Source organism: Mugil cephalus, chromosome 12 (assembly GCF_022458985.1).
Source record: "Mugil cephalus isolate CIBA_MC_2020 chromosome 12, CIBA_Mcephalus_1.1, whole genome shotgun sequence".
In the NCBI taxonomy this organism is placed as follows: domain Eukaryota; kingdom Metazoa; phylum Chordata; class Actinopteri; order Mugiliformes; family Mugilidae; genus Mugil; species Mugil cephalus.
Window position 1 is genome coordinate 980,202 of NC_061781.1, and position 24,346 is coordinate 1,004,547.

At 41.1% G+C, this 24,346-nt stretch overlaps 5 protein-coding genes and 1 long non-coding RNA gene across 6 annotated transcripts; 1 reads left to right on the forward strand and 5 right to left on the reverse strand.

The window, feature by feature from the left end:
* Window positions 1-723: 723 nt before the first annotated feature.
* On the forward strand, window positions 724-1,661 carry LOC125018026 (gamma-crystallin M3-like). Its single transcript, XM_047601639.1, has 3 exons — window positions 724-812; window positions 997-1,236; window positions 1,328-1,661. Exons 1-3 carry the CDS (start codon window positions 798-800, stop codon window positions 1,604-1,606), a joined length of 534 nt encoding a protein of 177 aa, XP_047457595.1. The 5' UTR covers window positions 724-797; the 3' UTR covers window positions 1,607-1,661.
* Window positions 1,662-14,297: 12,636 nt separating this feature from the next.
* On the reverse strand, window positions 14,298-15,246 carry LOC125017210 (gamma-crystallin M3-like). Its single transcript, XM_047600081.1, has 3 exons — window positions 15,084-15,246; window positions 14,701-14,949; window positions 14,298-14,616 (listed from the first exon to the last, which is right to left on the reverse strand). Exons 1-3 carry the CDS (start codon window positions 15,090-15,092, stop codon window positions 14,341-14,343), a joined length of 534 nt encoding a protein of 177 aa, XP_047456037.1. The 5' UTR covers window positions 15,093-15,246; the 3' UTR covers window positions 14,298-14,340.
* Window positions 15,247-16,812: 1,566 nt separating this feature from the next.
* Window positions 16,813-17,620, reverse strand: si:dkey-57a22.15 (uncharacterized protein LOC795575 homolog). The gene is made up of 3 exons (XM_047600110.1): window positions 17,600-17,620; window positions 17,233-17,475; window positions 16,813-17,148 (listed from the first exon to the last, which is right to left on the reverse strand). The coding sequence occupies exons 1-3, from the start codon at window positions 17,606-17,608 to the stop codon at window positions 16,876-16,878; spliced, it is 525 nt and encodes a 174-aa protein (XP_047456066.1). The 5' UTR covers window positions 17,609-17,620; the 3' UTR covers window positions 16,813-16,875.
* A 1,306-nt stretch (window positions 17,621-18,926) lies between these two features.
* Window positions 18,927-19,588, reverse strand: LOC125017253. Its single transcript, XR_007113824.1, has 2 exons — window positions 19,271-19,588; window positions 18,927-19,153 (listed from the first exon to the last, which is right to left on the reverse strand). It is a non-coding gene; the product is annotated as an uncharacterized LOC125017253 (long non-coding RNA).
* A 235-nt stretch (window positions 19,589-19,823) lies between these two features.
* On the reverse strand, window positions 19,824-21,701 carry LOC125017252 (gamma-crystallin S-1-like). Its single transcript, XM_047600154.1, has 3 exons — window positions 21,572-21,701; window positions 21,160-21,402; window positions 19,824-20,552 (listed from the first exon to the last, which is right to left on the reverse strand). The coding sequence occupies exons 1-3, from the start codon at window positions 21,683-21,685 to the stop codon at window positions 20,280-20,282; spliced, it is 630 nt and encodes a 209-aa protein (XP_047456110.1). The 5' UTR covers window positions 21,686-21,701; the 3' UTR covers window positions 19,824-20,279.
* An 844-nt stretch (window positions 21,702-22,545) lies between these two features.
* LOC125017245 (gamma-crystallin S-1-like) lies at window positions 22,546-23,925 on the reverse strand. The gene is made up of 3 exons (XM_047600144.1): window positions 23,863-23,925; window positions 23,526-23,768; window positions 22,546-22,896 (listed from the first exon to the last, which is right to left on the reverse strand). The coding sequence occupies exons 1-3, from the start codon at window positions 23,869-23,871 to the stop codon at window positions 22,624-22,626; spliced, it is 525 nt and encodes a 174-aa protein (XP_047456100.1). The 5' UTR covers window positions 23,872-23,925; the 3' UTR covers window positions 22,546-22,623.
* Window positions 23,926-24,346: the final 421 nt, after the last annotated feature.

Sequence of the window (24,346 nt, forward strand, 5' to 3'; positions counted from 1 at the left end):
CACTAATATCTCCTTGTGTGTCTGTTCTCCAAGTATTTAATCTATGTGATGCTGATTCTGTTGATTACTCCGCTAAAAGGTTATAGAATCTAGATATGTGTTTCTTATCCAAATTATTAGGCACAGCTTCCTCAATAATTGATATTGGGTGTGCGACCATAATTGTCTTATATTTTGATGCTATAAAACTTCTTAATTGCAAATATTAGAAAAAATGTTTTTGAGGAACTCCATAGTTATAATAAAGTTGATCAAATCTGAGGATACCCTCAAAATACAGGTCCAAAACCATCCTAATTCCTTTCTGTACCCATAATTTCAATCCCCCATCACCAGGTTTGAATTGTGCATTTCCCCAGATAGGAGTAAACTGTGACAAGGTTATAGTTTCATCAACAAAGTTATGTGCTGCATCAGATTAAACTTAATTTTCTTTTTTTTTTTTAGCAAGATAAATGCAAGATAGCAAGATAAATGTTAATTAAATAAATCCGTTAAAACCCTGGAGGTTTCATTGGCCCTTCAATAAAAGGTGCATTAGTGGAAAACACACTCTCTGTTATTCATCAGCAATACAAAGCGTGGCCTCACAAATGCAACCACCGCAAATCATGATTCGTTGAAGGTCTCTTTGAAACTGTGACGTGCACAGGGGCCTCAGCTCCATGTTGCTCTGTCAGGAGTTTGAACAATGGGGGTCATGTATCCTTTGGGTGCAAGGTCAGGTATAAAAGCAACAGGGGCACATCGAGAAAATCGTGCAGTACTTTTGAGCCAAAACAGTTCTAACTGTAGCCATGACCATGGGCAAGGTGTGCAGCACCATCTCCTCACTTCTAATATTTATAGTGTGATTGAATGTTTATATATATATATATATATATATATATATATATATATATATATATATATATATATATATATATATATAAAAAAATCCGTATTAAAATCAATCAGGGGTTTAACAATAATAGTTTATTGTTTTTTTATTTCCAGATCATCTTCTACGAGGACAGGAACTTCCAGGGTCGTTCCTATGAGACCAGCAGCGACTGCGCTGACATGTCCTCCTACCTGAGCAGGTGTCACTCCTGCAGGGTGGAGAGTGGCTGCTTCATGGTCTACGACCGCACTAACTACATGGGCAACCAGTTCTTTGTCAGGAGGGGAGAGTACTCCGACTACCAGCGTATGGGCATGAGTGATTGCATCAGGTCCTGCCGTATGATCCCCATGGTACTGTGAAACATATCATTTCCCCTTATTGAAAGATATCAAAACATGTGACACATCTCCTTGATTTACTTTCACAAATTTAAATTTACAGCACAGAGGTCAGTTCAGGATGAGGATCTATGAGAGGGAGAACTTCGGAGGTCAGATGTATGAACTGATGGACGACTGCGACAACATGATGGACCGCTACCACATGTCCGACTGCCAGTCCTGCAACGTGATGGACGGCCACTGGCTGATGTATGAGCAGCCCCATTACAGAGGCAGGATGATGTACATGAGGCCCGGCGAGTACAGGAGCTTCAGGGACATGGGATACAGCGGCATGAGGTGGATGAGCATGAGGCGCATCATGGATTCCTGTTTCTAGAGAACTTGTTTATAAAAGCAAGAGTATGAATAAAATCTAGTCATCCCCTTTTAAATGAATTCCTCTGTCCTTATTACTGGGTGATTTGCAACTGACACAACCTAAACACACAAAAAAATCATTAATTTCAAACACTATGCGCCTGTGTTCAATAAAACACTGCACTCCTCATAAAGTTAATTTAAGATGTCTTAACACATGGGTGTTCAAACTATGGCCCGGGGGCCAACTGCGGTCTACCATCCACTTTTAATTGCCTCATATCAAAGTCTAAAAATATAACGGACTACAGCCTACACATAATATTTGTGCTTAACTGTATTGTACTTCTTACCCAATGAGCATTAGACGTCTAGTAGACGTCTAGTCTAAGTTTATACCTAAATTCGCCCGTCTATAATCATTTCTATATTTATCCCAAACCTACCATTTAATGCATTAATCATTAAATATTAAATTTAAAACAACAACAACAACTGTAAGTTGTATGAATGATGGCCAAATATTGGATTAAAACATTTTTAACAGTCATTGATCAATGTACAGTGTAGTTTAGACTTGATTTAGATGTTTAATCAACATCTAGATTTAGCCGTGAGGTTAAAACTATTAACTTATCTTTATTTTTTATGTTGTTTATGTTACGTTAATATCTTATGCTTTATTTTTAAGCATAAGATTATCCCACTGTACCAGCACTTGATAACTGCAGGACTGGCTAGGTGGAAATTCATTTTCTACAAGATCTAGTAAGGAGGAAAATAAACAACTGGCCTGTAAGAAGAGTTATGATGTTGAGTAAGAGCATACTACCGCAAATCCACATTTTCATGTATGAACAATGTGAAAGATTTCATATAGTCTGGGAGTCCTAGTACTGGTGCAAACAATAATGCTTGTTTCAACTTACTAAATGATTCGTCTGCTTGTTGTGACTACGTAAAGGGTTAGTACTTAGTTAGCCTACAATAACCTGGTATTCCTAAGAAGTCCTTAGACCACCTTCTAAAAAGGGTAAGAAAGAACTCTGAAAGTGCCAGAAGGTGTAGGAGTAAATCATCCACATACTGAATCAAGATAGACCCTCTGATATGAGGCACTGTGTGATCCTTGTGTAAGGCACGAGAGAAGATTGTAGGAGATTCTGTGCACGCTTGGGGTAATCTTGGAAAACTATTTTGCTGATCCTCATAGGTAAACGCAAACAATGCAAACAACTGTGAAATAGAGTATAATGTACTGCAGAGGTCAATTACAGTACAGCATTCTGGGTTCAGCATCGACTGGGTTACAAGTCAGATGCCTCTTCTCTTTTCTTGAGAGAGTACTGTAAAATCTTTGGCAGATTAGCATTAGGCCTCAATCTGCAGTGTCTGGTTCAGCAACTATGATCAGAGCAAAACCATTAAAGGAGGAAACCCAAACTGAGGAAAGACTGAAGAAACACTGGCCCCTTTTCAGTTATGAATTTCTAATTCTTACTTACTTGAGCTTGGACCCTGGTTTGCGACTAAAAATGGCCATTGTATTGTCTTGACAAGTCTACAAAATTATGTTATCTGTCGTACAAGAGATTTGCTTAACAAGTCTCTTTAGCAGAAGTGGTGTCCAATAGGAGAAACAAAGGCCAATAGGTAGTACTATAGATTCAGAAACAGGCAAATCGCATAGGGATATCTCCAACCCCAACTGCTCTAACTATTTTTCATTTCAAGTTTTCAAACTAATAATGTTTAGAGTTGATAGTGAGGCTCTGCTCTATCCATCAACTCAGCCAGCCTCTCACTGTCAAATTTGTGGGTCTTCATTTCTCTTTGCCGCTTTTATTAATGAAGGTTGAACCACATTACTATCCTCTAACTATATTGCCAGGCTGTGGGGGTTGTTGATCTTCCCTCTGGCTATGTAAGTGCGTTAGGCAGGGTTAGCTTGGATTGCTACGATGCAAATTAGCATTTTCTCACCCAATGAAGCGGCTCACCATAATGGAAACTGTTTCCAGGTTCACAGGTGAGGTGTCCTGGTCCACAGTTGGCCTCACTTCCTTCTCTTGAAAGCTCCTCTGCCATTGTTTTCCTTTGGTTGCTCCGCCTGTGTAGTGAGACACTTTGACAAACGTTAGTGACCATATCTCTTTCAACTGTATTTAGTGGAACCAATTTCTCTGCAAAACAGAGTTGCTGGCTTTGTTTTCTTCTCATGTCTTCAGTCACCTGATGGATTCTTTGTACTCTGCATTGTGTTTATTAGTTTTACGTTTGTTCTCTCTCTCTCTCTCTCTCTCTCTCTCTCTCGAGTGCATGCTGGGAGATTGTGGCGTGTGAGTGAGACGCTGAGCGAGTTGTGTTTTCGAACTTTTTTTCTATTTTTTGTTATGTATTGTAGTTCAATTTGACTTAATTAATTACTGTGTGAGGTTTTCAAGTTTTAGTTGTTGTTTTTTGGGGGGGAGTCGGGGTTTTTTGTTATTTTTTTTTTGTTTTCTTTTTTCTCCTGCCGGTGTCTATGCCGGTCGGCGTCTCAGACGCCATGGTAAATGGAGAGTTTTCCAGGCTCACGCAGAAGCATGGCATTAAAATCTCTGCCAGCTTCCCGTGCAGCGTGGAAGACATTGCACTGGTGGTGGGGGAGAAGGTCGGACACGGCGGCGTAAAGTCGGCCGCAAGAATGAATGGTGCCATGGTCATCTTCCTGGACCAGTTGGACAAGGTGAACCGCGTCATCGAGACCGGCATCACGGTAAACGGTATGTATGTACCAGTGCTACCATTAACGCAGCCTGCAACCAAGGTGATTCTATCAAATGTCCCTCCGTTCATAACCGATGAGTTTCTCGGTAGAGAACTGTCCAGACACGGGAAAGTGGTTTCCCCGATCAAGGAGATCCTGTCTGGATGCAAGTCTCAATTACTGAAACACGTAGTGTCTCACAGAAGACAGCTGTATATGATACTTAACAACCGGGACGAGGAGCTCAATCTCGTTTTCCGTGTCAAAGTAGATGATTATGACTACGTGATATTCGCCACCTCATCGGTTATGAAGTGCTTTGGTTGTGGTGAGGAGGGACACTACGTGAGGGCCTGTCCGGGGCGGGGTGATCCGAGTCCTGGTCCTGGTGGAGCGGCGGCTGCTGGAGCCTCCGGCTCCGCGGGCGAAGCGCCTGCAGCAGACGCAAGGCCGCGGCCGGCTCCACGCAGCTTCAGCGTCAGGGAGCTACCGTGTCTGGCCCGGTTCTAGGGGGGTCAGACACTTTTAAACACAATGTAAGCGGTGAAGATGAGGGGGGTGAGGTAGGGGAAAATAAAGGGGGTGCTGAGGCGGGGGAAGAAACTGGTGTGTGTGAGGAACAGATAGACAAGACAGGTGAAGTTTGTGGGACACAGGAGGGAAAAATAGGTGAGGAAGGGGAATTGCAGGCAGGTAAGGCAGATGAGGAGGTGAACAGGGCGGGTGAGAAAAGTGTGGGAAAGCATGAGCAGGTGGAAGAGGCTGAGATGGAAGAAGAAGGGGCATCAGCAAAGCCAAAACCGGCTCATAAGCGTAGGAGGAAAACAAAGAACACCGCTAATGAGGCAAAAACAAGTAAAGTGTGGGTGGACAATGGGAGGAGGCAGGTGCAGACGGATGAAAGTGGGAGTGAGGAGGAGTGTTTGTCAGATAACAGTGATGTGATAGGTTTCAACCTGAGTAGCAGTGAGCAGAGAGAACTATACACTGCAGAAAAGATTAAATGCTTTATCCAACAGACAAAAAACCAACACGGTGTCAAAGTAGAAGAGTTTTTCCCTGATTTAACATTGTTCTATACGTCTGCCAGACTCCACATGAGCCAAAGAGGAGAGTCTGGCATCACAGACCAGGAGTTTTTCAGACTAAAGAAACTGAAAGTGAAAAAACAAATGAACAGTGATGATTAAAAAAACTCCAATGTGTATTTTAACTAATTTATTGATTTTAAAAGTTGCTCTCCTTATTTCTTTTAACATGGATAGTTTTAGAATGGGCAATGTTAATGGAGCAAGAGAGGTGAAAAAAAGAGCACTTATTTATGAAACTACCAGAATGAAACGCATTGATGTCATGTTTCTACAGGAAACGCATAGTGACTCTGGTAATGAAGCAGACAGGAGGAGAGAGTGGGAAGGGGAAGCCATTTTAAGTCACACCAGCACTCTGAGTGGAGGAGTGGGCTTCCTCTTCTCCAGGAGTTTCTCTCCAACCTCACTGGAGGTCGAGCACCTAATCGAGGGGAGGTTACTTTTAACTAAAGCTCAGTTTGAACATTTTACTGCTGTTTTTATCAACCTATACGCTCCAACCAACGGTGCAGAGAGGAAGCTGTTTTTACAAAAATTAAATGATGTTTTAAATAGCGTTTCCTCGGAGGATTTCTTATTCGTGGGTGGGGATTTTAACTGTACTGAAAATGCGTTTTTAGATCGCAACCATGCAGAGCCTCATCCAGCATCCCAGCAGGCTTTGAGGCAGCTGGTCCACTCTCATGGCCTGGTGGACGTGTGGAGGAGGATGCACGCAGACAGCAGACAGTACACATGGTCCCACCTCAGAGAGAGTAGGATCTCCTCAGCCAGACTTGACCGTATTTATTGTTTTAAACATCATTTTAATACTTTTAAGTTGTGTAGAATTGTACCCACGGGATTCTCAGATCATTCCCTGATTTTTTGTCATGTTTTTATTCGGAACATTTTACTGAAAAGTGCATATTGGCATTTTAATTCAGTTTTAACACTTGATAAAAAGTTCAGGGAGGTTTTTATTTATTTTTGGCATGTTTTTAGACAGAGGAAAGCTGATTTTAGTAGTCTTAGGCAGTGGTGGGACCATGGCAAGACTGAGATTAAACTTCTCTGTCAGCAGCACACACTCAACGTTACCCGTGACATCACCAGATCTGTGAAAGACCTGGAGAGTGATATCGTCAAACAAGAGACAATGAGTGAGTCCACAGGAGAACGAGGATATATTAAAATCCTCAAGGAGAAAAAAATGGCTTTAGCCGACCTGCTGGACAGTAAAGTACAAGGTGCACTGGTCAGGTCCCGATTCCAGAACATCACTGAAATGGATGCTCCCTCTAGCTACTTCTTCAGTCTAGAAAAGAAAAACGGACAGAGGAAGGTAATCCACTCGTTGCTAGCAGACACAGGGCAGGAGCTCACTGAACCAAGCCAGATAAGAAGGCGAGCGGTAGAGTTTTACTCCTCTCTCTATACTTCCGAGTATGAGGAGGAAGTCGCACTGTCTGAGGAGTTCTGCAATGGACTGCCTCAGGTCTCCACAGACACCAACTCCCACCTTGAAGAGCCGCTGCAGATGCAGGAGCTTCAAGCCGCCCTGCAAAGCATGCAGGGACGGAGAGCTCCCGGCATAGACGGCCTGACTGTGGAGTTTTTTAAAGCCTTCTGGGACATCCTAAAAAACGGACATCATAGAAGTGTTTAATGAAAGTCTGGCCTCTGGTTCCATGCCAGTGTCCTGCCGCAGGGCTGTCCTCACGCTCCTGCCCAAGAAAGGAAACCTACAGGACATAAAAAACTGGCGCCCTGTGTCTCTGCTATGTGTGGATTACAAGATTCTGTCCAAGGCCTTGGCCAACAGGCTAAGAGGGGCTATGGAGCAGGTAATCCATCGGGATCAGACCTATTGTGTACCCGGCAGGTCCATGGTAGACAATTTCTACCTAATTCGAGATGTTTTGGAGTTCTCCAGCTCATTGGCTATAGACACTGGTCTGATTTCCCTAGATCAGGAAAAGGCTTTTGACCGCGTTGAACGTGGCTTCCTCTGGAGGTGTTGGAGAGGTTCGGGTTCAGCGCAGGGTTCATAGCTAAGATCAAAGTGTTGTACAGTGAGGTTGAGAGTGTGCTGAAGTTAAATGGTGATCTGTGTGCTCCCTTTAGAGTGTGTAGAGGGGTCCGACAAGGGTGCGCTCTGTCGGGGATGCTCTATGCCAGGCATGTCAAACTCAGTTTGGCTCTGGGGCCGGATCCAGACTTTCTGTTCTCAGGTGGGCCGGATCAGCAAAAGAATGTCAACTCCAAATATTTAGCTTTGTTTTTCAGTACTATGCTTTATCATTCAGCCTACATTTGTAGCCTACCCTACATATTATAATCACGGATAACAAGGGATCTTTTCTAAGCACAACACATTTATTCAAGACCAATGGGAAAAAAATGATTTTTCATGTTTGGCTGTGAATGTGTTAACAACTGGTTTATTTTAACAGTTGAGTGAATGCAGTTTTACACCTGAACCAACTCACCACACTAAACAAACTCAAGTGGGAGCTATAAAAAAAATATTTTCGCCTTAATTGTCATACTGCTTTGAAATAAATGAAAAAAAGAAATACAAAATAAAATAAAATAAATAAATAAATAAAAAAGTTATAGCAGTGCATGGGCAATAGGATTAGACTACATCAGATCAAACTACTAGGCTGGGCCTACTGAAGTTGAGAATATACTGCACAATATTAATTGTCTTTAATATGACATACTTGTCTTTATGATGAGTGGCGCCAAATATTAAACTCTTTGAACACTGCAACTTGCTGATTACATACCAAGCACACTGGTTTTGCATTCACTTCTGTGAATAAATACTTCTCGGTCCATTTCTCCTGGAAAACTCTGCACTCCGTGTCCACTCTTCTTTTTTTTGACAGTGCCATTTTGGGAAGGGTGTGTTGACCGATAACTTGTTTAGTAGTGGTGAATGGTGAAGCAAGATTGCCGGTTTATTTTTACTTGGACACATCACGTTGCGAATGTTTATTTCCTGTGACTAACTCGTGTCAGTGCCGCATGCTTGACGTGAGCACTTTTACACATTTACTGCCCTCTAGCGGCCGGAGGGAGCATTTGGTTTGTATTTATTTTAAAAAATCACAACTTTTAATAGAAATTAGCTAGAGACTCGCTTCTTTTTTTGACATACTCAGAAATTTATGCCGGGCCGGATTAAATGACCCAACGGGCCGGGTCCGGCCCGCGGGCCGTATGTTTGACATGCCTGCTCTATGCACTCTCCTTAGAACCCCTCCTGTGCAAAATACGTTCCTGCATGCAAGGACTGGTTTTACCTGGTTTTAAGGGAAACATTATTTTATCAACTTGTGCGGATGATGTGGTGGTTTTTATCAGAAGCCAGAGGGATGCAGACAGGCTAACAAACATTGTTAATAAGTTTAATATTGTGTCGGCAGTGAAGGTAAACTGGATGAAAAGTGAAGCCCTTGCTGTCGGCAAGTGGCACGGTGGTCTCCCAGTTCTTCCCCGGAAACTAGTTTGGAAAAGAGATGGTTTTAAATACCTGGGAGTTTTTCTGGGGAATGAAAACGTGGTCCAGAAGAACTGGGAGAACGTTACAGAAAAGATTGAAGGAAAACTTGAAAAATGGAAATGGCTGCTCCCTCAAATGTCTTTTAGAGGTAGGGTCCTGGTTTTAAACAACCTTGTGGCATCCCAACTCTGACACTGATTAACATGTATAGATCCCCCATCAGACTTACTACAAAAACTACAACGAAAAATAGTAGATTTTTTCTGGGACGGTCTCCATTGGTTGCCACAGGGGGTGTTGTTTTTAACCAGAGAGGAGGGGGGACAGGGCCTCATCCTCCTGGCCAGCCGAACTGCTACATTTAGATTGCAGTTTATACAAAGGTATTTAACAGGTCCAGCGGATCTAGTTTGGAGGGATGTGGCCAGCTGCATTCTCAGACGTGCAAATAACTTGGGACTGGATGCTGCTCTGTTTTTAACTGATTTAAAATTTTTAAAGTTAAGTGGGTTGCCTCCGTTTTATCAGGGTGTTTTTAAATTCTGGATCCTTTTTAATCAAAAAAGGTGCCAAAAGTCTGACTCTCTGCACTGGTTGTTAAAGGAGCCACTGATACATGGGGCCAGGCTAGATGTCAGCAGCAGCGCCACACCCGGCCTGGTGGTGGCGCTGTGCAAGAGCAAGACCCTGTGCCTGCAGCAGCTGGTAGATGCGGTGGGGCCGGCGCTGAATGATGCTGTGGCCCTGGGGTCTCTGCTGGGACTACGCTCAATCCGAGTTGCTAAAACGTTTTTGGAGCTCTGGAGGCAAAGGCTGTCTGGAAGAGAAAGGAGCCTCCTGATGGACCATAACCAAGGAAAGGCGGTCCCGGACTCCACAGACCCGTTTCCAGAAATCTACCTGACCCCAGGACTAGGAGACTCGACCGGCCCCTTACTTACCCCCATCAATGAAAATAAACTGACGTTACACCGAGCTGACTCAAAAACTTTTTACTCCAATTGTGTCAAGTGTATCAACAGGAATGGACTGAGCAACAGACCAGCCACAGTGTGGAGTAAAAGACTAGCTGAGGAAACTGGACCCGGCCCACAGTGGAATGTTTTATACAAACCTCCCCTTAAAAAACGGACTGCCGACCTCCAGTGGAGGATTTTACATGGTGCCATTGCCTCCAACGCTTTTATTTCTGTTCTTAATTCTGCTGTTAGTTACAAGTGTCCTTTTTGCCACGTACGCGAGACTATCTACCATGTTTTTATTGAGTGTAAGAGACTCACAGAGTTCTTCACTCTTTTAACATTGGTTTTTAGTCGTTTTGGTGTAGTTTTCTCCGAGAAGGTTTTTATCATGGGTGCTGACTATAAAAAGACAAACAGAGAAAAGTGGCTGCTGCTAAATTTTCTGTCAGGAGAAGCAAAAATGGCAATTTACGTTAGCAGAAAAAAACGCATAGAGAACAGAGAGGGACAGGAAGCCAGGTCAGTCTGGCTCTGTAACATCAGGGCCAGACTGTGGCTCGAATATAGATTTTATAAACACATTGGAGATTTGGATACTTTTAAGCAGCACTGGTGCTATAAAAACATATTTTGTTCAGTAAATGAAAATGAATTGAAGTTTACACAAGTTTTCACTGGATAATTTATTTTTTTTTAATATGCCAAAACATAAAAAATAACACTTTGTAAATATCGTTTTTTTTGTAACACCACTGTAAATATGCCAAGAATGTAAATAAAGTGTATTTTTAAAAATCTAAAAAATCTCTTATTTTTTGTTATGTAACTTATCTTTTCCAAAGCTAAGTAAAAAATCATTCCCCTCAACCATTGTACTGTGACACAGTGTGTGTCTGAATTCCATAAAGAAGCGATACATCGTTTAGCTTCTAAAAAACAAATATTAAATAAACACTAATTTTGTTCGGGGTTATTAAGCCACCTGGGTAGAGATTTAATAAACATAATTTAGGACTAAGGGGAACTTCCACACCAATGATCTGGCTCACCAGGTGCAACACTTGCCTCCAGAATGACAGTATCAGTGCACATTCCCACACACAATGAAATAAAGTCCCTTTTTGATCTTTACATTTAACACAGGTATCAGGTATGTTAGGAATAAAGTGGTGCAACATAGCTGGGGTTATGTATTGTCTGGTTATCCATTTATATTGCAATTGTCACACCGTGGTGAAGGTGTCTTGTCTTGGGTTTGTTTTGTCCTGTTATTTCCTGTTTTATTTTGAAAAGTAATTCTCCTCTCATTTCAGGTCACTTGCCCTTCCTCATGTGTCTCAGTTGGATTGTACTAAGTGTTTCCACTTGTCCCCTATTTCCCTCCATGTGTTTAAGTAGTCTGTGTTCCCCTTGTCTTGTGCCAGAGTGTCATCGTCCTTGTCCTGCACCAAAGCCTTGTTCCATTTCCACAGCCATAGTAGTTGCCCAAGTAAGCCGTTTATTCCTCTAGAAGAGTGAATTTTTGTTTGTAAATTTTCCAATAGCTAAAGTTCATAGCCCTTTGTTTTTCCTCGTTAACGAGTGATTTTTTGTTTGTTAATTCTTTCCATAGTTTAGATTTCTAGTCCTTTTGGTTTTTCCTCTGTAAGAGTGAAATTTTGTTTGTTAATTATTTCCATAGTTTAGATTTCTAGTCCTTTTGGTTTTTCCTCCTCCTGGAGAGTTTTTGTTTCTCAGTATTCAGAGTTAGTGTCTAGGTTTTAATAGCCATTTGTTTGTCACTCTGTCTGAGTTCTCCGGTGAATTCAGCCTTTTTGTTATTCAATATCTCTGCATCTGAGTCCTGCTTCGAGTCTCGGCCTGACAGCAATAGTTTAGAGTTCGTATGGAATGGGTTTGAGCTAGAAGACAGGCTTTAGACCATTCCTCTGTTAAATGTTCCTGCAAATCTGTTATCCATGCATTTAAGTGTATGAAAGAGTGAGGGTGGAGGAGCAAGTGAGGAACAGATAGAGAAATTTAGGCACAATTGACAATTTCAAGATATTGATTCGTCCAGTCATCGAAATGGGTAAATTAGTCCACCTATTAATAAGTTGGATAATCTTATCTGTCAGTGCGTTATAATTATTAGTTATTATTTCATCAGTAGTAGGGGGGATCTTAACACCTGATTATAAAGTTTCAAATTGGAGCAAAACAGAATTACATCGTCAGCAAACAAGGCTATACAGTGTTCCAGATCTCCTATCCTTATGCCTTTAAAGGTGGAACTATTACGAACAGCCATGGCAAGTGGCTCAATGGCCAATGTAAACAACAATGGAGACGAGACATCCCTGTCTAGTTCCCCTGCGCAGTTTAAAGGGCATTGATAACAGTCCATTTGTTAAAACTACAGCCTGGGGATCCACGTAAAGAAGTCTAATCCAGCAAAGAAATTTCCTCTTTATGCCACATCTTTGAAGAACCTTAAACAGGTAGTGTCACTCTACCCTGTCAATTATCATTATCTGTCCAACGTTTTCAGGGAAAGGCAGACAGCCAGTCAGTGAATGGCAGCACGATGAGAGAAACAGAAGCACGGTCCAATCACAGCACTCCCCACAATGAAGCTATGTTAATTGACGCTGAATGTCAGTGACAATCAGCATATTAGCTAAATATTTAGTTTCGCCAAGCACTACATTTAACATTTATATTTAATATTTACATTTAGATTTAACATTTATATTTAACATTCAAATTTAATATTTAACTTTAACATTTAGATTTGATATTTAGTGTGATAAAAATGTAACTTGAAAAATTCACATCTCATTTTTTTAGTACTAAATGTAGGAAATGCGCAACTTTACAGCACCCCATACACGGCAGCTACTTATTTTTTCTTAATTTTCTTAATTGTGTCATGAAGTACACATGGCACAATGTTGGATGTTTTTTCCAATTAATAGATAACTCTTTGAGCCAAAATACACACAAAACTAACTCATATCAACTAAACCAAATTTTAGGTATTATGAATTTAATAATTTTCTTGTTTCATATAAACCTACTTTATAAAGTATTGAACTTGAACTTAACTCTGCTGCTGCCTTTAAAAGCCTGATAAAAAAAAATAATTGCATTTTTAAAATGTCCATACTGTTAACTCAGAGTTAACAGAGTTGATGTATCATAGATGGATGTTTGGATTTTCTAGACTGATTGTTACTTGAAGGTAAATCAGGTGAAATTTACGTTTTTCCAAACTCTGAACATGCATCCTGTATTAAAATCATTGTGAATTCAGCACAAGTTCAGACTTGATTCTTGATAGAATCAAAAATACCAAAATACCCTATAAAAATACTGGTAGCCTTAAAAACTACTAATTGTGTGGTTTTAACAGCTTGTATTCATTGAAATATGGCTAATTGTTACAAGTTAAGACATAGGACAAACAAGATAGTGATTAAATATATGACTATAAATATAGCTATAAATTTTGCTTTAGAAATTGACTCCTGACTGTACTGTACTGTACCTGACTCCTGACCACATAAGCCTTGCAAATTTAGGCTGACCGTCATGACAGATCCGGATTTTTCGGTGACTGGAACTGCACCTTTTTGAATCCAGGTCCCAGGGTGAAAAAAAAACAAATACAGAGCCTGTACAGGTTCTTTTTTTCATTTGTGTGGACGTCTGATATGAACACAATTATGTCATTGCCTCGCCCCTCTGGCTCCAGACATCTCATAAAAACAACATCAGTGGTGGACCACAGGTTTGTGATGGTGCTGCATCAGATATTGACCCTTGTTGGGTGGCTATGGCAATACTATTGCTTCGCCAAGCAGAAACAATGCCATGCATAGGCCTGGGATATGTACTATAGTGTTTCTACAATCAAATGCAGTTTTGCAATGGATCAGTCTTTACACCGAAATTCTCAAAACAACGCCAAGGAAAACTGGTGGAAAAAGATCGTTTTGGTAATTGCGGGAACAAAAGGTCTAATTGCGGGCCTACCCTGTTATTTAAATGTTATATATATTAAGTATGTGTCATGATTATGTCTGTCTGTTCCATGTTTTGAGTTTTATCGTATTTTTAATTTTGTTAAGTTTCTTGGTCCGATTTGTTTTGTTTTTTTGTTGTTTTTTTTTTGTTTTGTGTCTGCACTCATCTCTCGATGTTTTTGTTTCTCTGCCATGCTTTTGTTCCATGCTTTAATTTGTTTCAGCAGCACTTTCTTTTAAATCTAATTTTTGTTAAATACCTTTTGTTTGGACACTGGCCTCATCTCTCTAGTCCTGCATTTGGGTCCACGATCAAAACCTTCATCCTGACAGTATGACTTTTACTTTTTATATGCAAGATTATTCTCCAATAAGATTCTCCAGTAAACGCATGCTTGACAAAACATGTTTAAGTATTACACATCAGTTTTATTTATTCAAATACAGAAGTCTAGCACATGTCCATGATGCGCCTCATGCTCATCCACCTCATGCCGCTGTATCCCATGTCCCTGAAGCTCCTGTACTCGCCGGGCCTCAGGTACATCATCCTGCCTCTGTAGTGGGGCTGCTCATACATCAGCCAGTGGCCGTCCATCACGTTGCAGGACATGCAGTCAGACATGCGGTAGCGGTCCATGATGGAGTCACAGTCATCCATCAGCTCGTACATCTGACCTCCGAAGTTCTCCCTCTCATAGATCCTCATCCTGTACTGACCTCTGTGCTGTAAACAAATACAAATGTCCATGTGAGTATTTTAAAACAATAAGGAAACATTTCAGTCAAAGGAATATGCTGCAAGGCTTACATAAGGGATCATTCTGCAGGATCTGATGGAGTCAATCATTCCCATGCTCATCATACGCTGCATGTCAGCATACTCTCCCCTTCTCATGAAGAACTGGTTGCCCATATAGTTGGGCCGCTCATAGACCATGAAGCAGCCACTCTCCACCCTGCAGGAGTGACACCTGCTCAGGTATGAGGACATGTCAGCGCAGTCGCTCATGCACTCATAGGAGCGACCCTGGAAGTTCCTGTCCTCATAAAACACGATCTAAATCGGAAGACAGAGGAGAGATCTTGGTTTAGGAATTAATTAGCATTTCAATCAATGCTTAAAACATAAGTTTATTTTGCTTTAATCACTGTGATAAAATATTTTAACCATTTCAGTCAATGTCCTTTTACCTTGCCCATGATGATGGTTTAGGTTGTCCTCAGTGGATGGTTCAACTTGCTCTGCCAGCTCCATGTTTCCACTGTCTTTTTATACAAAATCCCAGGGGCTGTGATGTTTGTTATTCAAATGAGCAAAGCTGATGAATTAGCAGTATGACTTTTGCTGAATGGGACCTATAAATGTGTAACAATAGTTCTCCATCCATACATTTCTGGCAGCAGTCATCCACATTGTCTATTATAAGCATTAGCTTTGTGTGTGTTCCATTCTTAGAGAGAAGGTTCTCCACATACAATCGGATCATCGGTGATGGAAAGAACGTGACATTAGGTTACAATCCCACGACTGACTCAGATATGCTGCAAATATGTGCAATCTTGATCATGCAAATCATTGTTTCCTTGAAATGTAAAACTGAATTGTCCTGATTGTGCGTCAAGTGACAGGAAATAAGTGTGAATACGATATGCAGCCATCAGGACAAGCCATGGGAAGTAATAGACTGAGAATTAGCAACACAGTAAATGCATTTTGGAGTTAAGTGCGGGGGGGGGGGGGGGGGGGGGGGGGGGGGGAGGGGGGGGGGGGTTGAAAATGTAGGAACTTCATTTAATTTGATTTAATAAACAGCTATGCCATTTTTTTGGCCTTCTGTTTTGTTCCAGATCAATAACATTGTTTAGGCCGTGGATTTGGAGCTAAAATGGCTGCCATCTGACAAGCAAGATGTTGTCTGCTGTGAAAGACATCAACAGCAAAATAACTTGTCACATAACTTAATGTCTCTGATTGGCTGGAGGACTATCCAATTGATGAAGAGTTGTTTTTTCTTGATTAATGAAAGTAACATGTACCTGTAATTCTGAACACTACACAAAACAAAATGAAAAGCTACATTTACACTGTGTTTTCTTTGAAGTTTGACTGCCAGTTTTCTAATTCCATCTACTGATTAAGTCTGGAAGGAGACTTAATGTGGCCAGCTTATTCTCCCCATGCACCAGCTCTTAATATTTGTAGAAATGTGTTTGAAGGTTGCTTTTAATTTAGAAGGAAACCAGTCTTTTAAGAATATGTGTTTAGTAACATCTGAATTTCATTGTGAGATGTGCTTCAGCCCATACGTAAAACAAACAAACAAACAAACAAAAAAAAAATGCATCAACTGGATAATCCTCCAACCAATCAGAGACATCTAAAAACGATTTCAGTTCCATGGTGCTCATCACCAAATTAAGCCCTGCCCCCAAACCATCTGCAAAACTTTGCAGGAGCATCATCAGTTCCCATTGGAGAGACTCTAGAACAACTTTCTGTTGCAAAACCTTTGTGGGCAGAATAAATTGAAGGGTCCATTTGAACTCCTTCCAACAGGTAGATTGTGTATGGAAGAATAAAGCTTCTAAAGGAAATGTGCAGAAGAAGATGTTTATGAAGGAGAACACTGACTTTCATCTAACTTTATTTGCAGCCTGCAAATAAAAAAATAAATAAACATTAGACATAAAACTTTAACTGTACCTTAAACTGCTATTGCTGTAATAAGTGTAATAAGTGTATTGTAATCATGACCTCTGATTTATAATCAATATCATCAGTGAAAGTGAATATTAGTGAGTCAGAAACGTTTTTCATGGATAAACATAAAAGAAGGTACTAATTAGTCAGTTGCATTTAGCCTTTTACTTACCCGAGGTAATCACTTTCAAACCAATGAAAACACGTTCACAAAGTGGATTAAAAATTCAGCATCTTTAATAAACAAAGTGTTGATATTTTCAGCAAGCTGTTGCTTGATGGCTAAAATTCAGTGACCCTCCTGAAGGAACCAACAATGGCGCAGGTGGCACACCAGTCACGGTACCTCCTGTACTCCCCAGACCTCAGGAAGTACTGTCGGCCTCGATAGTTAGGGTACTCATAGAATATCCAGTAGCCGTTCATAACATTACAGGAGTAGACATGGCGGTGGTGGAAACGGTCAGACACACAGGGACAGTCATCCATGAACTCCATCATGTGGCCACTGAAGTCGGGCTTCTCGTAGATACGCAATCTATAGGAACCTCGATACTGTGGGACCGGAGAAAAGTCAGCAAACACTACAGTAATGAAATAACTGCAATTGTGCTGAAATCAGTGTGTTCTTTATCTCACCACTGGAATCATCCGGCATGAACGGATACAGCTACTGAAGCCCATCCACCTCTGGTAATCAGGATACTCCCCCCTCCTCATGAAGTACTGATGGCCCATGAAGTTGGGTCGCTCATAGATCATGAAGCAGCCACTCTCCACCCGGATGGAGTTGCAGCGACTGAAGTATGAGTGAAGATCCGTGCAGTCATTGCTGCACTCATAGCTCCGACCCTGGAAGTTCTTGTCCTCGTAAAAGATAATCTGGTGGAAAAAGAATTAAAGTTAAAGGACAAACTGATCAACATTTCTCACCTCATGGGCTGAAAATAAAACAAACCCAGGTCACTGACATGTAATATGAGCAGAGAGGAGAAACAGCACTTACCTTGCCCATGGTCTCCGTTGGAGAGATTCCCCATGTTTTCAGGGCTTTATATACTACCTCTTCACAAACATAGTATTGTTATTCAAATCCTGTCATAGTTATAATTGAAGGCTACTAGCACATGTTTACCTTTGTGCTGGGGCACATTGGGCCAGAAATATGGATTTGTATTTGAAAAAAAGGGGATAAATAATTAAATGGTTTGGTGTTTTGACACGCATGGACAAAGGAAAAGACTAGTATGGTATCCACACATCCAGCAGACAATGGCTGGAGAACAATATGGAAAAAGCCCTTTCGCATTAAATCCGTTGCGTAACAGAGCAGGAAGCCATTCATTCTCCCTCCAGTTCTTCCTGAGCAGCTCCACTGTATGATAAACAGTTTACACTGGACATTTAGATTTGATCAGGATTTGTGTTCCGTTGTGTCACATGTTAACCTTTGTAATGCTGTTTATTACAAAAGAAAAAACACATTTACCTCCAGATTCGGGTGTTTGTGTTGAAACATAAAAAAAGCACCCTCCTTCAAATATTACAAAAGGAATGCCTCAATGTATATAGCAAACAACTTATTGTTATCTATTTCATAACAGCAGTTCTAATTACAATACTATTCAGTTAAATTGTACTTATATAGTGTCAGGAGCAACATAGACAGTTGCAAGACACTTTTCACAACTTAGAGGAAGAAACCTTGAGCAGAAATTTAGGCTCATATTGGGGGACCTGTCAGCTAGGCCAGCCAGCCGGCAGCTCCACAAATAAATATTTAATTTTTCCTTGAATCCATTGTGTGTGGTGTGTGGTTTACTTGTATAAAATGTTTAATTCCAATAATTATAGGGACTATACAGGATACATTTTAGCTTCTATTGCATATAAGAACATAAACCAGTAATTTTGATTGTAATTGAACAGGCATTATCTATATCTAAGTGTCTTTGAAGATATTTTAAAGCCATTCTTATCTTGCTTCTGCAAAGATGTGCTCATACTGTTTGTTTCTAATTTTTCTAGATCAAACCTGACCTTATGCCATATTCTGTAATTTGGTTGGTTGTGTCCAGCAGGTTATCTGTACACTGATTATATGGATGAATTCTGACATCACGGGGGTGGTCATTGCGACCCAGGGCACAGATTCATGCATTATTTGGTATGGTATGTCTAAGCATGGAGAAGATTACAGTACAGCCAACATTCTAACCAGGAGCTATGGTATATATGATGTTTAGTCTACAGCAGATATGTTCTTTGTCTGCATAATTTAACTTAAGGAAGAAATGTGCAGAAAGAGTTACAGAAAGACAGAAAAATAGATGAACGTTTTATTAAGCAGTTTATTTTGGAAACAGAACTCAAAGAAAGATGCATTTAAACGAAGCCTGGCATCAGTTGAAGTCGATGATTCTTCTGATGTAGCCGATCCTTGGGCTGACGTCTCCCCAGTCGCTGTACCCTCCGGGCCCCTGTTGTTGAACTGATCATGCAGCAGCCTGTGACTGTCCATCATGTTGCAGGAGCTGAAGTCAGACATGCTGAGCTGCTCCTGGACATTGGGGATCAAAGACTCTGTTACTGGCTCCACTGGCCTTCAGTTTCTTCTCTAGTAACATTTTGCCATTTCGTAAGCATAAGCATTTAATGTGGCGATGGTTTGTACTACCTGTGGGATCATGCAGCAAGATGATGCCAATCATATGCTGGTTAACAGAGTACTCTCCTCTCCTCAAGTAATACTGGTTGCCCATGGAGTTGGGCCTCTCGTAAACCATAAAGCAACCACTCTCCACCTTGATGGAGTTGCATTTGTTGAAGTAGCTGTGAAGGTCGACAGTCGCTGCTGCTCTCATGAGAGCGCCCCTGGAAGTTTCCGTCTTCGTAAAATACAATCCGCAAAGCAACCGTTGCACAAACAGACAGATCTTTAAATTTTCTTAACACAAACAGAAATGTGCAGGAAACATTTAGACTCATTCACTTGTCCCATGGTTGGCTTCAGACTGTATTAGCGTTCAGTGCTGTCCATGAGCAAAGCCACTGTGCTTTATAAAAAAAAAAAACAGCACGGCATAAAGTATTGTCATTGAAATATATCCCTCACAGTGTGTCTGTTTATGTATAGATGATGATTCATGGTGTGTGATGACTTTTTCTTTTCATGTTCAACACAATTTCCTGCTGGAAATGCCACCAAACAGTAGACCTCACAGCATCAGTGAAATTAAAGTAATATTTAATAACATGGACACATAATCATCGGTACAAAAGCTAAAGAAATCATTTAGAATTTTAACATTATTCCTGAGGTAGCAGAAGATGTTGATTTTTACATAAAACTTTCAGATCAATCAGTATTCACAACTCAACCTGTAGGTACAGATCCTCCAACTATAGAAGACTCCATTTAGAGATTGCTTTATTATGATGGCGTCCAGCAGTGTGTTGTTGTTGATGTATGTGTGTGAATGTTTAGTGTTGCATTGAGTCCATTCAAACATTAGAGAATATTCTAATAGATTTCGTCTATGTGCAACGAAGTTACGGTGCAACAAAGCTACGACAAATTGACAAAGTAATTTCCCCCATGGATCATTAGAGTCTGTCTAAGTCTGCGTCTAAACTTATCTGGATATCATTCCAGAGCCTCTATGCAGCCCTGGGTGCATATAGAGTCAGTAGTCAATGATGCGTCTGATGGATCCGACTCTGGCGCTCCTGCCACCCCACTCGCTGAACCTCTTGTACTCCCCGGGTCTAATCAGGTACACCCGGCCCTGGTAGTTTGGGTGCTCATAGAAAAGCCAGTGACCATCCGTCACGTTGCAGGAGAAGATATCTTTTATGTGGAAGCGATCCATGACGCTGGGACAATCGTCCGCCAGGTCCATCATCTGACCCCCGAACTCGATCCGCTCATAGAGGCGCACGCTGAATGACCCAGATTCCTGGATTTCAACAGAAGGAGGGAGTTATTTGGTAAGTCACATATCAAAGATATAAATTATCTGACATGTTGGACTGTTAGTTAACTATTTCATCAAGACGACAAACTGTAAATAAAAAAGGAAGTTGAGACGTCTTTCTTCCAATTTCACAAAAATGTATCCACAATATGGCTGGATTGGGAGCTGCCATCTTGTTTTAGCGTGTGGAGCAGTGACCACGAGTGGAAGTGTGGTATCTACCTCTAGAATGTCCATAGTTGAACTGTCCGTGGACTTTGTCCACTGAAATATGAACTCTATGGCTTTAGATTCCCAAATTTGACTATTTTCATGCCTAATATAACAAAAACCCAACTGCTTTCAAAAAGAATCACACTTAGAAACCAACTGAAACACTGAGTTAGCGTCTCTTTGAAAAACACAGAAGAGGATTTTTAGTTTGAAAAAAATTTCATATTTGAACTTAATAGATTGGACTAGATGTCCAGAGAGTAGTCATCTTTGTTTGGTTGCTATCTGGCTTCTTCAAATGGAATCTGGTTGAAACAAAAGTTGATCCAGAGAGAACAATCTAGAGGCAATCTTAGCTTGTCCCACAGTTACTCACCTTGGGGATGAGGCGGCAGGAGCTGACAGAGTTCTTTACACCCATCCAGTGACTGAAGTTGGCATACTCGCCTCTCCTCAGGTAGTACTGGTTCCCGGCATAGTTGGGCTTTTCGTAGATCATGAAGCAGCCATTCTCCACTCTGATGGAGCTGCAGCAGCTCAGTTGGCACATCAAGTCCGCACAGTCGTTGCTGCACTCAAAATGGCGCCCAGAGAAGTTTGGGTTCTCGTAGAATATGATCTAAATGTGGAAATCAAACTTTTTTCAACGATCACAGTACCAAAACTAGCCAAAGCAAAATGTTTGACAAATTCTAGTTTGCCTGATTAAATGACATGTTTATGATCTTAAACCCAGTTTTAATTTAGAAAATAATAATTATTATTATTTACAGAACTGGGATGTTTACCTTCCCCATGTTGGCTTGCCTGAGGCCTTGCCCTGTGTGATCCATCCAGCTCTCTGAAGACTCCCACCTGTCACATATATAGTGAATGTGAAGTGCAGACTCTGCAAGTGTCATTCATATTGAAATAGCCAGGAATCTTTGGCATTTGTGTCACTGTGTTAGAGATGTCGGACGTGCAGATGAGAACTGAAATATCTGTTTTCTGGTTTGATTAATAATTAATTAATTAAGTAATCTGGTCAACTGGTCAGCCTTCTGAAACATCCTTTCTCCCAGATAACAAATTTCAAGTTTAACAGAAACTAGACCTCCCGTTGTTCTGTTGACGATGATACTAGACATCAAGAGGTTTATAGGGTGACTTTGTTGGAGTCATAAATATAATCATGATAAAACTCTATATTCTACATTGTCTTATAAATAAATATGGGTCTTTTTCTTTTATATCAACAGCATGTTAGTGTGACTTTGTGTGATTATACTGCTGCCCTCTGCTGGAGAGGTTAATTTCATTTCTGTTATAAATACACAGCATTGCACACTTCTTAAATAACAGCTAAAAACATTAAAATGCGTTTAATTGGAAAAATATTTTTTCTGTGTTTTAATTAGAAGACGTACAAGTTATATCAGCAATTTCACAAACTGATAGAAGACAAAAAGTGTAATTATTCTGAGCATTTTAAATGTTGCTTTTGTCTCAATAAATCCATCGATCCATCTGCTGATGAAGGTAAGAACAGCTTGTGATTTGATGGGTTGCATTCTTTGAATCATCCATACATGTGAGTGAAAGGCAGAAAAGCGGGTCTTTAAGAGATAAAACCTTGAGTCTGGGTGTGAAACGTGTCAGTGCTTGCAGTATTTTATTCAATCCTCTGATGAAAGTAAGGACGTCAGGCCACAACTCCAAAACGTCCTCCTGGGAAAATATGCCCTCCAAACGCAGAGAGCAGGAACAAAAGTGAAAACACTTGAGCACTGATGCCATTTTATTCAGCATGTAGAACAAGGCAAAGAGAAGACATTTCACTAGAACCGTGCTTCTGTCATTAGAGGTCCATGAGGCGTCGGAGGGAGCCAATCCTGGAGCTACTGCCACTCCATTCGCTGAAGGTCCTGTACCGACCGGGCCTTAGGTAGTAGTGGTGCCCTCTGTAGTTGGGATGCTCATACAGCAGCCAGTGGCCGTCCATTACATTGCAGGAGTTGAAGTGGGAGATGCGGAAACGATCCATAAGGTTGGGGCAGTCGTCTGTCAGCTCCATCATCTCACCTCCCATGTCAAAATGCTCATACAGCCTCATCCTGAATCTGCTGTCATGCTGGAGAGGGCAAGTGGTAAACCGAATGTGATTTGCCTAGCATAGCATGAATACTGTAAAAGGCAACTAAAACAGCCTGCACTTTCGACGGACTCAGGCATGCTGGAAGATAAAAAGCTAATATGCAAGTGTGGAAAACTACTGTTATAGTAATGTGCACTAGAGGCTCCAACAATGAGTCAGTTCCCATAGACCCCCATGATAAATAAATGTGTTTACAGTCAGGCACTAAAATTGTTTTAGTTTCTTGAGTTAATTCCTCCATTCATGATAACCTTTTCTGTAACTCACCAGTTTAAATTACATCAAGGATTAAAGTTGACCATTGTTGAATTAGCTAAGACTTAGGTGGAGTCAGACATAGATGGCGACGATCAGAGACACCACACTGAGCTTCAAAACAACTATTTGACAGAACAAGATAATTTATGAACATATGTTTCATTTTAAACTCAGAGCCTTAATTTCATAAATTAAATGTACATTTGATCTGCAATTTTGGGGACAGGCTGCTCAAACAAATGAATCAAATGAAACTTCTTGATTTTTGTCCTCTTGACTTATTCTGTGCACACAATTCTAATAATGTATGTGGTGATATCAGAGTTGTTTTAAAAAAAAGGCCTTACCGTGGGGATCATGCGGCAGGATCTGACACAGTCATTCATGCTGGTCATGCTCATGTAGTCGGCATATTCTCCCCTCCTCATGAAGAACTGGTTCCCCATGTAGCCCGGTCGGTCATAGATCATGAACATGCCACTCTCCACCCGGATGGAGCGGCAGCGGTCGAACATGGAGTGCAGGTCGGCGCAATCGCTCATGCACTCATAATAACGGCCTCTGAAGTTCCTCTCCTCATAGAAGATGATCTGTTGGAGCAGAGCGAGATCAACATCCTGTCAGCTCCTCACATTCACCCATACTGACCGGCAGAAAGCCTGGAATGTTACTCTAAACACAAACCTTCCCCATAATGACTGCTGTTACTGCTGCTGTGGGTCAAAGCTCCTGTGTTTTTAAATGTCACCTTTATATACATTAGCACAAGGGAGTTGGTGCTGCTTTGTGTGTTGTCATTCAAATGAGGACTTGTGTCAGCAGACACTCTAGAGATGTCTTCCTCTCTTTTGGTTAACAGCTTCCAGCAACAGCCACAGCGTGGACAGCAGCTGGAACAGTCACTGCTGAGCTGTTTAACCTCTGACCTCATTCAGACTCTCACATTAACAGCCATTCTGGGTGATCGGATTACAAGTGACCAACTTTGAGGACACATTTGACTGATCTGGTCTCAGTCCACATGTGGAAGTGGTCTGGGCCACATTTGACCTTCATTCCTTGCTAGTGCGAACTCACAATGAGTCCTGAGTCACAGGGTCATCTGTGGAAGAGGAGTTTAGCGCATTCATTCGACCTCTACTAGAAATGATTACCCGAGTGATGTCTG